The 14,202-nt window shown below is 43.7% G+C and overlaps 1 protein-coding gene across 4 annotated transcripts in view; it reads left to right on the plus strand.

Annotated features, from left to right (window-relative positions):
• kcnip4a (potassium voltage-gated channel interacting protein 4a) overlaps positions 1-14,202 on the plus strand; it is a 73,023-nt gene that overhangs the window by 35,201 nt on the left and 23,620 nt on the right. For all 4 annotated transcript variants that reach the window (XM_019856197.1, XM_019856196.1, XM_019856199.1 and 1 more), the window contains one exon: positions 13,070-13,194. In XM_019856197.1, the coding sequence (XP_019711756.1) occupies positions 13,070-13,194 (125 nt within the window). The remainder of the gene's footprint in view (positions 1-13,069; positions 13,195-14,202) is intronic.

Genomic DNA, 14,202 nt, shown 5'->3' on the forward strand with positions numbered 1-14,202 from the left:
TGTCTCGTTCCATCATAGATTTTGACTGTTTTTGACTGGTAGGAATGTCGGCGCCAGTTGCTGGACAGTCCCGGGGCGCTTGTGTCTTGTGCCTGTAATGGGCAGCATTTTTCACAGCCCCGCTTTGTTCAGCGGGGAGATCGGTGTTGTTGAACGGTCTGCGGCTGGATGGATGCATGGCTTGCGGAGCCGACAATGAGAAGAAAGGAGCGTTAGCGCGGAGCGCCGATGCGGATTTGGAACTGGGAGTTGCGGCTTGGAGTTTGAAGCGGATTACGTGGGACAGGAGAAGTGAACTATAAACCTCTTTTCGTCAATGGACGCTCCAGCTTCGTGTTTGCTTTCAAACCTTAGCTTGTAGCAGACGTGTGCACATTTTCAGCATGACGTCTCTGATCCACTGGTGAAAGGACACTTTGATCCTCTCCTCTTTCATCTATAACTGCTTCGGACAACAAAGTGTATGCAGAAAAGTGGTGAAGATTGCACGACTGTCTTGTGTCCTATGTGTTGTGTTGTGTTATTTTTGTTATTTTGACTTCAAAATGGCGCCGCGAGAGTGGCTGCCTTTCCAGCAGCTCCTATATTTTGTTGTTCTACTTCTTCCTTTCATAACTTTGCTGCTGTGTATTGGGAATTTCTCCATTGCGAGACTAATAAAGGTTTTCTTATCTTATCTTATCTTATTTGTCTGGTTGCTTGTTGTATAATTGTCTAGTACCTGTCATTTGTGTTCATGTTTTGGTTTAATTTGTCTGTTTAACTGTCGTAGCGTGACAAGAGTGTATTTTATATTTGATTTCTGGACATTTTCTATACATTACGGAACATTAGGAAGTTTGAGCCGATGTCTTTCAATTTCCTCAATCAGCTCATCGACTGTGGCTGTTTTTGTGGTCTAAGCTTTGCCTTTGCGACTTCAAAATAAAATCCAATGACATGAGCTAGGCCGTGCAGATCCAGTCAAGTAGCGATAGTTTTGATACCAAAGAGAGTATCAGTATTGTATCGATACCGACGCACAATATCAATCCTTTATATTTATTTCTTGTGGTTTGTCATGGTTTCCTCACCCGTTGGATATACACTTGTCACCAATGACAGGCGGGAACAGCAACACAGGAGGACAGTTGAAGGAAGCATGAGAGGAACAAGGATGGCGGAAAGAAAGGGAAAGTTTATCATATTTCATTTTGAAATCATAACCGGATTTAGACTTCGAGGTGAGCCGTGGCTCAGCTAAATGTGTTTGTCACATTTTATTACAGGTTCAAGTTCAAACTAAATACTATTTGTCGTTTTTTTTCCTATGGACTTTCAAAAGAGTCACTTACATTTACTAAAATGTAGGCGGGGTTGAGAATATGAAGTTCCATTGTTGCTGTTCGATACCCTTTTCATGAGTGAATACACTTTTATCAAATGAGTTCTAATCAAAAGAATGGAAATGATTCAGTTTTAGAAAATGATCTCTATTTTTTGATATGTCTATATATAAAAATATGGTCTTCACCATATTTATTTTCAAATAATCATTTTTACAGGGCGAATGAAATACCAGATTTTTGTGAACCCAAAAGTACTCGGTGTAGGAATTGGCGAGACAGACTCCAGTATCAAACCAAACCAAAGCATACGTCCACATAGGATAGTCAAAGAGTGATTTTATTTAGTTTGAGTAGTTATTTTTGGGACACCTTGTAGAGGCAAATGATTAAAATCTGCTGAGGGAACCGGCCTGCAGTGGGGAGACTTGAACGCCGTCTCATATGCATCTCAAGGAAAAGCCGTCTAATTAGCGAGGCCGCTGTAAAACTCACTCAAAGCGTCAGGCTCAAGCGAACGCTTTAATCCCGACCGCGGTCGTCTCATTAAATCAACCTGGACCGATGACACATCTTGGCGTGCTTCCAATTAGCATGGCCATTCACAATTGTATGTATTTGCCTCATTCGAATTGGGATGCGAGCATACTTCTTGTAGACGGCGTGCAAGTTTTTCCTCCCGATCGGAAATCGATGAGGCCAGACGACGTCCATGTGTCGTTATCAGTACGCCGGGTGTCTGGAGGGATAATCGCCGCGGTAAACTCAACTGTCTGAGAAGTTCAGAGAAGCGAGAAAAAAAAAAAATCATTTTACAATTATGGAACTGTCGAGATGGTCAATAATGGTACACAGATGCTTATTTCGGCTGGAAAATCATGTCGGAGAGGAATAATCTTCAGTCTGACATAGCCTGGAAATCCAGACTCATCGCTGTACCATCTCATCAAGCGCATTTCCGAGGCGAGCCAAACATGAGCAAATTGACAGCGAAATGAACCAATCGGGGAAAAGCGAACGTGACGTTGGAAAAAAAATAAACAGTTCTGAAAGAATGCTTCCCGTTCCGTCAGCTGCTCGGGTAGACATGATTCTGGTTAAACTGAGTTCAAGATGCACCATTTTCAACGAGGATAGACAGCACAAAGGAGACGTCACAGCAAATAAGCAAATTTGATTGGACGGTTCGTTTTGAACCAAGGCCCAGCCGTGGTAAAGGCGGGGCTTTTCAGACCCGCTTTCTTAGTGGGTGTGGCTTGATAGGCTCAGCCTGACAAGATCCCTTGGAAAATCTCATATCCACTTTGTGGCTGTGACTTTATCACATTTTTATTCGTACTAGGACTGTCTTGTACTTGTTGTTGAGCTGTCTACTATCCCTTAGAGCACAGGTGTCAAACTCAAGGCCCAGGGGCCAGATCTGGCCCGCCACATCATTTTAAGTGGCCCTCGAAAGCAGCTCAAACATGTCAACTTCCACAAGTACTCTACTACTCTGTCGCACTATTGTCTAGTACCCTGTTGTAAAATTGTCTGCTTCCCTGTTGGAAAGACTGTGGAGTACTCACTGTAAATAACTGGCGAGTACCCATTGATAGAATTGTCTAGTACCCATTGTGGAACAGTCTAGTACCCGCTGTTTTTCTTAATATTTTCATCAGACTATATTTATTGTCATATTTAAAATTTAGTTTTGATTAGGTTTGTTGCATTTCTTGACATGATTAGTTTTTGGCAACAATCAGTTTTTTAAATGTTTTTTTATTTTTTAGCTGTTTTGTAATTGCCACCTAAAAGGGCTAATAAATGGACTCCAAAGGAACCGCGAAACACAAATAGCCATGCTTGATGTTTTTTCCCACCCCCCTTGATTCTGTTTATTCTCCTGGGGTTGATTTGGGAGGCATCAAGGAGTAGTTTTTTTGAAATTGCACACATGGTTGAACATGCGTCCGTGCCCACAGCTGCGCTCCCCCAAAAATGCCACCTGAGCAATTTCATCTGGACGCCGTTAGACATCAATTTTTGTGAATCCACCGTTAGCAAAATATTACACGCTTGTTGGTTTTTTTGTGTGTGTTTGTGGAGTGCAGAAGTGCTCTGCTTTGTGCTGACTCAGCCACTTTAGCTCCATCCATCATTTTGGTTGGTTCGCTTAATTGGTGTTGGGTCTTTTTTGGGGGGGATGCCTTTTTTTTTTTTAAAGCTGTATCTGGTCCAGAAATCCATTCAAAGGACAACAAGAGTGTGGCGCAATTAGCCTTTTGGCTATTTTCCTCAACTCCTTTTCAGCCCGTCGAAGTGATTGACGTGGCCTTTTGCTGGCGTCCCTTGGGGGTGGTCACACACAGGTAAGTCTGCGGTAGATTGAAAGTACGAGGCAATCACTTTGGATGAAAACATCTGTGCTAATAGAATGCGATTGAGACGATAGCGCTGCTGATGTGGATCAAGAGAAGACAGATAGGCAGCGGGGATGATTGGCACTGTTGTCAGACTATCAAGACAAAAGTATGAGGACACCTGGCTTTATACTTGCAAAATAGGGCGGCTGCTTTTGTTGTTGGGCAATACGATCTCAATATTGGAGTTCGGTGTATTAAAACTTGCCCTGTGCATTTTGCCATTTCTCGTGGGTCTTATAATGGCACCAAACATGTTGGCCTGTTCATATTCTTGCAGGATTTTTTTGCATGTCAGCCAGTAGCACTTATTAGATCTTGAAAGTAAATGAACATTTCAGGAACCCTCGGTGGAAATAAGAAGGTGACAGATTGGCATTTGTCGATGAGGGCAAAATGAAAATGAAATAAAAATTAAAAAAATTGTCCTTTTTAATGTTCTAATTTGTAATAAAGTTTCAGTATTTTTTTTTTCAAATTTTGCTCACTTTTCAATAAATTAAACAAATTTTAATGAATTAAAAAAAATGGACAGACAGATTTTAACCAATTTAGTGAAAAAAATAGTACATTTAAGCAAGAAATAATGCAGAAGTTTTGTTAATGAAATGCTCGCTGGGCCCTCCTGGAAATTTATCCTGCCAAGGTGGCGAGTCTGTCTCTGTCAAGCCATGTACAGAATGAACTGCCGCGTGTCTTTTCAAAATGTTACGTACATTTTCCCGTCTGTCGTAAAACGCTGCAGGCACTTTTATTAAACGACGACGATGACATATGGCTCAGGCCGACTCGCTCGTGTTCGGGCTTGTTTGCGCACCCACCTCCAGAATCCTCTGTGTGCGTTATCTGATCGGATGGGGGAGGGGGGGGAGGTGGTGCGGTGGGAGTCTTTTTTTCTTTTTTTTCATTACACAGCGGGGGACTTTGTTTGGATTTCTTTTGCTTTATGGACTGAGCCTGTGTGGATGCTAATCAGCATGCTGCAGCAACACTCAATCATTTGCATTCGGATAATCGCACTTGAGATGCAGTATACCTGTTTGTCTTGTACCTGTCCTACAACTTTCAAATATACCGTCTACTACAGGGGTCACCAACTCCGGTTATCGAGGGGCCCCGTCCTGCATGTTTTGGATCCAGTATTTCCCTCCTCCAACACATCTGATTCAAATGATTAGCACAACAGCAAGCTCTGCAGAAGCCGGGAAACGGTCGTGATCATTTGAATTTGGTCTGTTTGATGAAGGAAATGTCTAGAACAGTGATTCTTAACCTTGTTGGAGCTACCGAATCCAACCAGTTCCTATGCACGTTCACCAAACCCTTCATTAGTGAAAAATAATCATCGGATTCAAGAAGTGTTCCTTCAGCTTTGAGTTGCTCAACTTGGCATGACTAATCATGCAGGTAGGACGCTGAGTCCCATCACGTTCCGTGATGCATGTGAACCCATGTTGTACATATTCGTCCGACCACTTTCTTTTTTGGCTCGACATAGTTAGCATGCATTAAGAAAAAAAAATAAATCACACGACGCACTATCACACGTTGACGATTGGACAAGTAATGTGATCATCTGCAGGGGGCGTGTCATAACTAATTGACATGTTGAGTCGGGTGTGTCTTAACCTCCAAGGCAGAGGCTCCGTCGAACCCCTGAGACCGATTCACCGAACCCCGAGCGTTCGGTCGAACCCAGGTTGAGAACCACTGGTCTAGAACATGCAGGAAATGGGCCCTCGAGGACCGGATTTGGATCCCCCATGTCTAGCACCTGCCAGAATACTGAGTCACACCTTTCATAGACCTTATAACATACTAAGACTGTCTGGATCCCTGTCAATAAACTGTCTCGTACTCCTTTTTAGACCTCTCCGGTATGCTGTCATTCAAGTTGTCTCACACCAAGCGTCGTACTCTCGAGTACACTGTTGTTGAACATTTTACTGCCCAGTGGTACGACTCTCTGGTGTCTGTCATAAACTGTCTAGTACCCATCCTAGCCCTGTGTAGTACCAGGTCAGTCAAACTGTCTCGTATCCCGACATAGATTCACACCTGCCAATTTCTCAAACCGGTCGTAGAAACATCTCTGAAGTTCTTGTCCTGTCCACTGCCCTGCTGTAAAACTGGATAGTACCACTTAAGGCTTGTTTAGTACTTTTTACATCTGTCATAGGACTGTCTGGCACCCGCCATAGTACCATATCACAACTGCCGTAGAACTGTTGAGTCAATCCCCTGTTGTAGAAGAGTCTAGTATTCTGTCCTAAAACTGTCTCGTGCACAGTTATCGAAATATCCAGTGCCCTGTTATTCAAACTGTCGGGTAGACATCACAGAATTGTCAACTACCGCTCTTAGAAATGTCTTGGACTTAATGTAGCACAATCTGGTTGTGTCGTAGAACGGTCTCCTCTTTTGTGGCATCTGTCCAGGAAATTTTCTGACAATGGCATTTCAGCAATGTACACGTGTTGACGGCCACTGGTGGCGTGTTGATATACGTGGCCCTCCCGTGGAGATGAACTGGCTGATACACGGGCTTCTATATTAGGAGTACCCGCTCGGCTGCGAGGCTGGCGTTGAGATAAGATCAGGTGTCGGGTTACGTTCAGGTGCTGACATTTTGTTGCTGGATTTGCTTGGTGCACTTCAACTGTGATTTGAGCGGCATCGAGTTTCATATCACATTCTCTCTTTTTGCACAGTGATCATCATGCGCCTTATTGCACACTGTCACATGCACTGGAATTATGACTTTCTTCCAGATTAAAATTATTATGATCATCGCCGCGGGAATCCGCCATAACGGAATTTACTGCGGAATTGAAAGCAGTCCGAGGAAATAAGGGCGAGGTGCAGAGTACTACATTTACATGCCATTTCCAACACGGCGGCTAAATGTCACGCAAGCTAAGTTCATACGACAGGGCCTGATTATGATTCTTTTTTTTTTTTAAAACACCCTTTTTATGTTCTTGTTCACGTTACAAAAACAAATGCGTTCTCGAATGTTTCCTGAACGCGTCTTTTGCTATGACGCGCATGCGCACAAAGCACGACGTCGAGTGACGCGCAAAAGATGACGACACGTGTCAGAGTTTACAAAACATGATCTACCGCACATTAAAAAAACTTTTTTTTTGTCATCTTATATCGACAGAGGAGCAATGCGGGAGGCGGTGGAATTATGATGGGGAAACGAGGCGACACATTTGTTTTCTGTTCATTTCGTGGAGGCGTCCAGTAAAAGAGGTCACATCACGTCCACTAAAGATGATGTCATGTCATTACCACGCGTCATAAATGAACTGTCTGTGTGGTTGAATTACATTTCTGAACATACTGTATGCAGTTTGTTGACAATATCCAGGTCAAGTGGCTGGTTTACAATTTCAATCTTTGCTTTGGTTATCTCTTCTTCTGCCTCAGAGCCATAGTTTGCTGAAATGGTTTGCCCTTTATCAGGAATGAAAATAAAATCTAATTATTATTATGATTATTATTATTAAATAAATCTGCGCTAGCGGGAAAAAGCGAATACTGTTGTTGATTAATTTATTTCCACAATGTTCCACAGTGTTTTTGGTTTTGACAGATAATTCCCCAAAAGGGCACTAATTTGCTTTAGAGCTGGTCATTTTAGGTCTTTTTTTTTTTTTTGGCCCCGGAATATCAACTTTCAAACCGCGGCATCGGTATTGTTCTCTGTGCAATCAACACTTTTTTTCTCTGCAGATTCCTGCGGGGACTACTACGTGTCACTCGATCACACTGTCCTACTTTTATTGAGCTAGAACAACAATAAAATAACAAAATATGTCCACTCTGTAGCTGTTTTCACTGGCTAAAATGTACCTGCCAATAAGAGTCAGCGTTAGGGGTGCCGTCCGTGTGTTCTGCTGCGTATCGTCGGAGTGACCCCTCGAAGGACACCAAAGTGTGAAATGCTCCGTGCAGGTCATTGTGTGTGTTTCTAGGCCACGCAGTCTCATCAAGTATAAATAAGCAGCTCCTTTTCAGGGTTCGGGAAGCTTGTTTGTTGGGCCAGCGAGGTTTAATCTTTACTTGCAGATAAATGACAAACCTGGAGGCAATTGGCCTGCCATTTGATCCTTTCCAGCTTCCACTTGCCTCTGTTCACTTGTTTTGATATTGATGAAGCAGGTGCAAAAAAAAAAAAAAAACATCAACATTGCGCTGTGATCTGCAAAGTTGGCCACGCTGCATCCTATGCTAATTATATTTTGCTGAGCTTTTTGTCTTGTGTTTATAAACCCTGGCGCAGCGTTCAATCTTAATAATCCCTTTCTGTGTTGCTGCGAGGTGGAGGGGAAAAATGGCTATGACAGCATCTCGCTGAGTACAAGGTTTATTTGGAGGGAAAAGAAGGCAAAAGTGCAGCGGAACTGCGTGTTTGTTTGAATGAACGGGCCTTTGACTACTATTTCCACCGTCAATGTTTAATGGGAATCTCTCGCTGAACGCTCTCAACTCCTGCGGTGTATATTCGGAGTGGATATACTGCCGCTCAGCTTCCCATTCAAAACCGTTTTTTTTGTGTGTGTGTGTGTGTGTGTGTGTGTGTGTGTGAGACACTGCATACTTGATTCTTCAGGTCAACAACGCCAAAATGCACCGCAAAGCTTATCTGGAAGACAGAAAAAGTCCAATTCAGACTTCCCTTGTCTCGACTTTTTGTGGATTATTATGAGGGAATCTAACCTTTGTTCTTCTTTTTTTGCTTAGTTATACGCGTCCCAAACACATTTACAGTAAATTGACCAAAAAACATTTTGTACAGCATAGGTTTCAAACTCAAGGCCCGCGGGCCAGATCTGACCCACCAGATCATTTCATGTGGCCCGCGAAAGCAAATCAAATATGTCAACTTTCGTGATGCTTGCTAAAATCTCCACCAAAATTTCAAATTGTCATTTGTAATCAGTAAGAGCGATACTGTCAGCCTTTTCTTGTTACCAAAACGCTCATGACAGTAACGTAAACAATAGTTGAATAAACCGTCATTCTTGACTTCTTTATATGGTTTGTCATAACGGCCCTCCAAAGGGAAACGGTAACTAAAATAAGGCCCGCGACAAAAATGAGTTTGACACCCCTGTGTTAAAGTATTCCTTTGTCAAAAAATCTGATTTACATCTCTTCATAAACACATTAGCTAAACCCCAGTGGAACGGAAAAAGACACCGTGGACGAGACTATTATTGTCGTAGAAAAATATATTTGGACAGAAAAAAGGAAAAACACACAGATTACCAATGAGAGCTTGTCCGTCCGACCTCGAGCGTCGTGTCGTCTTGTCCTAGCTTAGCTGTTGTCTCGGCTAGGCTAGCTTAGCTGTTGTCCAAGATCAAAGCTCTTTGATCTGTAACGTCCGTTGCGTCTGTGCTGTTTGGTTGAAGCCAAAAGACGCGCTCATGCATACATGTCCGCGCTGACGCACGCACAGCAGAGCAGCGGACTATCGACTGCTGAGTCGCGCTTCGCTCGAGTGGCGTCGCTACAAGCCTTGCAAACCTAAATTACGTAGTCAAGCTGGACCACGCATACTCAAAGGAAAATACTTAACAACTATTTCAGTTTAGATTGCAGTTGACACATTTAAATGTGGAAGATGCGCAACTGTAAAGGCTCTTTGGATTTGTCTGTATACTGTAGAAACCCATAAACGCTTAAAAATGGCAGCGTTAGCGGGTGCTTGAATAGTCAATTGCGATATAGCGGGGACTTCACCGGAGTGTATTTGTCTGGCACCCTCAAATAATTTGTCTTCCGGGCCAACACTTTGTCCTTGAGGTCCACGCCAGAACGTCTGGCTCCCCGCGGTGCGAGGAAAGCTTCCAAATTGACATCCGGCTACTATCAAAGTCAGCGAAAGCCTCGCAAGGGTGTGAAAAGTGAAGCGTTGCGTCAGCCAGGTAACCGATTAATCAAAGTGGCCCAAAGACGTCAACAAAATGTCTCCCTCATTGCTGAGAAATGCTTCGGGCGCAGTAATGGTTGCCATCTGCACTCGGCATCGATGCTCCACATCACAAATGCCGACTTTATTTTTTTTTAATTCCCTTCCCCATTAGCAAGCTGGGGTAGATGCGTTTGGCAGTAGTTTTCGGATGCTTGCTGTTGTGAGTCTGTCCAAGAAATAACAATTAAAAAGTTGATTGGGAAGTGTTTTTTTTTTTTTACAACCAGATTGATGCTTTTGTCCTTTTTATGAGGCCATTTTATCTGCCTGTTCAAAGATGCACTCGCAACCACCACACTTTTTTACTGGCCAGATTACCCAAGCGTGTCGCTCTTTGAACAATTAGGTACAGTGGCTGTAAAATGGCTACACACCCCTGCCTAAATGCCAGGTTTTTCTAATTTAAAAAATGAGGACAAAATTAATTAATTTCAAAAGTTCCCCCTCTATGGATGTGACTTAATAATTTTTATTATATTTGTGATTAGATTTTTAAATAAAGAATGAAAATAATGTTAAAATAAACAATTACAATAATGTGGTTGCACAAGTGTGCACATCCACTTATAAATGGCGACGTCGCTGTGTTCCTCACATGTACAAGTTAATTGGGAGTTGGCCCACGTGCCGACCGTATTTCAAGTGTCTCTGAGTAACCCCAAATAAAATTCAGCCAATTCAATTTATATATGCAGTGTAGATAATGTGTGTCACTGTGCAAAATTCACAGTTTGCGGCATACCTTCATTGGAGGATCACAGTTGACCTCGGGTGCGGTAACGGAACATAATATAAATTATAAAAGTGTTTTTTTGTGTGTTAACAGGAGCACATTTAATGCTATCTGGAAAAAAAAGAACTTTGCCAGTCAATAAAAAAAAATGCAATGAAAACAAAAACCAAAAAAAAACATATTTGGTGCTGTATAAGAATGTCAACCTTCTATTATTAGGAATGTGCAACATGATTAGTTTTTCTTCTTTTTCGGAAACAAATGCAAAAAAAAAAAAAAAAAAAGTTAACAATTGATCAGTTTGAATTGGATCACATTGCATATCATCCGTGAGTCACGATGCCAGAATCTGAGCCTCACTGTATTTGTTTACACTTCCTGTGACTTGACACGTTTGTGTTGCGGGGGAAAAAAATTCCAGGTGGTAGTACATGTATCATCAAAACCAAATCGACATATTTATACTCAACTAGGGTTGGATCAAACAACATTTTCTTTTAATTTAAGATTTTGAGTTGGAAACTGTCCATGAGAATTTAGTGAACAACGATTGGATGGGGACACACGCTTGTTTAGTTGTCACCACGCCGTCGAAAATCGTCCGTTGGCCCACTGCCCAATGAGATATCGCTGTGGCGCTTCCGCACGAGAGGAGGTCAGCAGTCTCGAGTTGTGCTGACCCAGTGGCAGACTTTTGAATAAGTCATACCGACCGGTGATGTCACGCTCACGGCACCCTTCAACTTGTTTACAGGTGTCGTTTTAGTTGCCTTCATTCCAAATCAGTGGCCTTGCTTCCTCTGCAGCCGTGTTGTTGCCCTGAAGAAAGATGGCCGCCCTTGCCTCCCCTCCTGACTCCGTTGCCACAGTAACCGCATCCCCATGTACTTGTGCTCTCCAGGTTACCCGTCGATCGTTCACGGGCGCGGGGTGAGGGCTCGCCTCATGAGGCTGCTCCCATGCACCGCCGCCAAGTCGCCGTCGGGCGCCGAACAAAGCAAGTGGCTCCTTCTCCGGCTCTCCTTCATTTCTTTTGTCAAAAATGCTTCGTGCAACTTAAGAGCTATCAATCACTGTCATGGCACCGCCATGTGACCTGAGTAAACTCCCGCCTCACATGCGACTTAAAACTTGGAAATTTAGACATTGTCAACAAGTTCATTAAGCGATTTGCTGATTAGAGACGTTTTCTTTTGACTTGTGGAGCTAACGCTTGGTAGCAGGTTTGAGAAGATTTTTGGCAAAATTACTCCAAGACACCCTTTTAAATGACCCAAAGTGAAACTAGCGTAGTACCGTATTTTCCGTACTATAAGGCGCACCTAAAATCATTCCATTTTCTCCAAAGCCGAGAGTGCGACTTATAATCCGATGCGCCTTCTATATGGATCAATATTCTGATTTCTTGGATGTACTATTTTAAATGTCCGGTTGTGAAAGCACAATAGAAACAAAGCTGTATTGTAATGTATTGTGTTGTGTTGTATTCCCTTCAGCGTAGCTCCATCTAGTGGATGCATAACGCAACCGCAGCCACTATTGTAGCTTCTATTCGATGCGCCTTATAATGCACTGCACCCTACATATGAAAACAATTTTAAAATAGGCCATTCATTGACGGTGCGCCTTGTACTCCGAAGCGCCTTATAGTGCGGAAAATACGGTAAGCGTTTTTTTTTTTTTTCTTTCTTCTTTTTTTGTGGATTTTCACGTTTCGGCTCATGGGTTCACAGACGCCATTTTGAGAATCACTGCACTAATTAATACTGTCACATCATCTCCTTTCTCTTTTCTTCAATCAGAATCAGAATCATCTTTATTGGCCAAGCATTTAGAACACACAAGGAATTTGTCCCCGGTATTATAGGCTCCATGAGTATTACAATTAACAAGCAACTATGATAAACAAAAGACATGACTTGTAAGTATCGACAGACTTTCCGTAATGTAAGGGGACCATTGTGAAATGATGGCAGGGTCGTCAAGCAGAGATAATGTGATCAGTGGTGCAATCCAATATTGTGACGGTTGCGCAGTTTGTGCGGGTAATCATCGCACCATTTTAATGTGACTAGTCGTAGTAATTGCAGTGCCGCTTTCGGTGTGCAATTATTCAGAAATTCCTTGAGCGTTTGAAAGTGGCTGGTGCTGGTCAAGCATGTAGAGAGCTGGCGCTACAATGATCAGTGCGCTAAGACCACGGGGGTGTGCGAAAAATGCAAAAAGCCACTAGAGATTTGAGTCACTGTTGAAAGAAGCGGAAAGAAGCAGTTTGAATGTCTGCTGGTTTTGGTGTTGACGTGTTGAAATGCGACTCCTCTGTAAACGTCGGCTGTACAGATGCCATGTGTGCTCTGCTGCCGATGTGTGTTGTGGAAATGAAGGTAATACCGGCTCCATTAGCGGCGCCACCTGTTTCCTGACGGGGAAAGGAGAGGCATCTGTTTCGGGTGCGGGTTTTAGTCATTCCAAATGGATAACCCACCTGACCAATTAATGGGGCACGTGCCCACAATGCAGAAATTGCGACAATAGAAGTGGATAGTCTTAAAAGTTGTGAGCTTAGCTCCGGTCCGTAGCCTCCCGGATTTGATGCGTGACCTCCGTCTTCCTCCTCCAGACAGCGTTGAAGATGAGCTGGAACTGTCAGCCGTGCGCCATCGGCCCGAAGGTCTGGGACAGCTGGAGGCGCAGACGCGCTTCTCCCGCAAGGAGCTGCAGATCCTCTACCGCGGCTTTAAGAACGTGAGTGACACGCCGCATCGGGCAGGCGAACCCAGAGTAGAGTTCTTGTTCGAAATACTGTTTCTTGCCTTTTAATGATTATTTGGCGTGGATGTCAGCTTATGCCATCAAATGACCTTGAAATATTTCCCAAATGTCCACGCTTAACTTTCCATGCGGGGCAGCCCGGTGGGCCAGTGGTTAGCGCGTCGACCTCACAGTGCAGGGGTACCGGGTTCAATTCCAGCTCCGGCTGGTTGTTCGTATCTGTGTGTGCCCTACGATTGGCTGGCAACCGGTTCAGGGTGTCCCCCGCCTACTGCCCAAAGATGGCTGGGATAGGCTCCAGCACTCCCCGCCACCCTTGTGAGGATAAAGCTGATCGGAAAATGAATGAACTTTCCATGCAAATTTCCCAGAAACGTTCCGCCCCTTTGCAACACTATTCGGCGCGCCTCCTTGGCAGTCCGAGTCCAATGGGGCTACTTGAGTCACCGGAGGCCACCAGCGGAATAATGCCAGACATTTAAGTGCCCGGTGGTTTAAAACAAGCTGGCATCATGAAGGAAAACTGAGCCGTTTGTCCTTGGGCAAAGACAAATAAAGTGCCTCCAACTCATGTGGCAGATTAAGGTCGTTTGTCCAGACTGTCATTTTAGGTGCTCCAGCAGGGTCTGAATAAAGCCCCCGAAGGTTTTGACGTGACCACGGATGACTCCCGCGGTGTCATACGGCGTTGCAGTCTCGTGCGGTTGACCTGGGGCACTGCCCCAGGCGAGAAGTTAAAGTCCAATCGAGCGCTCCCCACTTGATTTCCTTTCATTTGCATTTCCCGATTTCTTGATGGGGCCTCGGGAAGGAATTTCACACCCCGCTGGCTTTGCGCCGTACTCGTGTTCACGGATAAGCAAACGTTACGAGCGTATCTAATAAATATAAATATATATATATATATATACACACACACACACACACACACACACACACACACACACAAACACACACACACAAACACAAACAAACACACAG

Source organism: Hippocampus comes, unplaced genomic scaffold, assembly GCF_001891065.2.
Source record: "Hippocampus comes isolate QL1 unplaced genomic scaffold, H_comes_QL1_v1.1 scaffold246, whole genome shotgun sequence".
In the NCBI taxonomy this organism is placed as follows: Eukaryota; Metazoa; Chordata; class Actinopteri; order Syngnathiformes; family Syngnathidae; genus Hippocampus; species Hippocampus comes.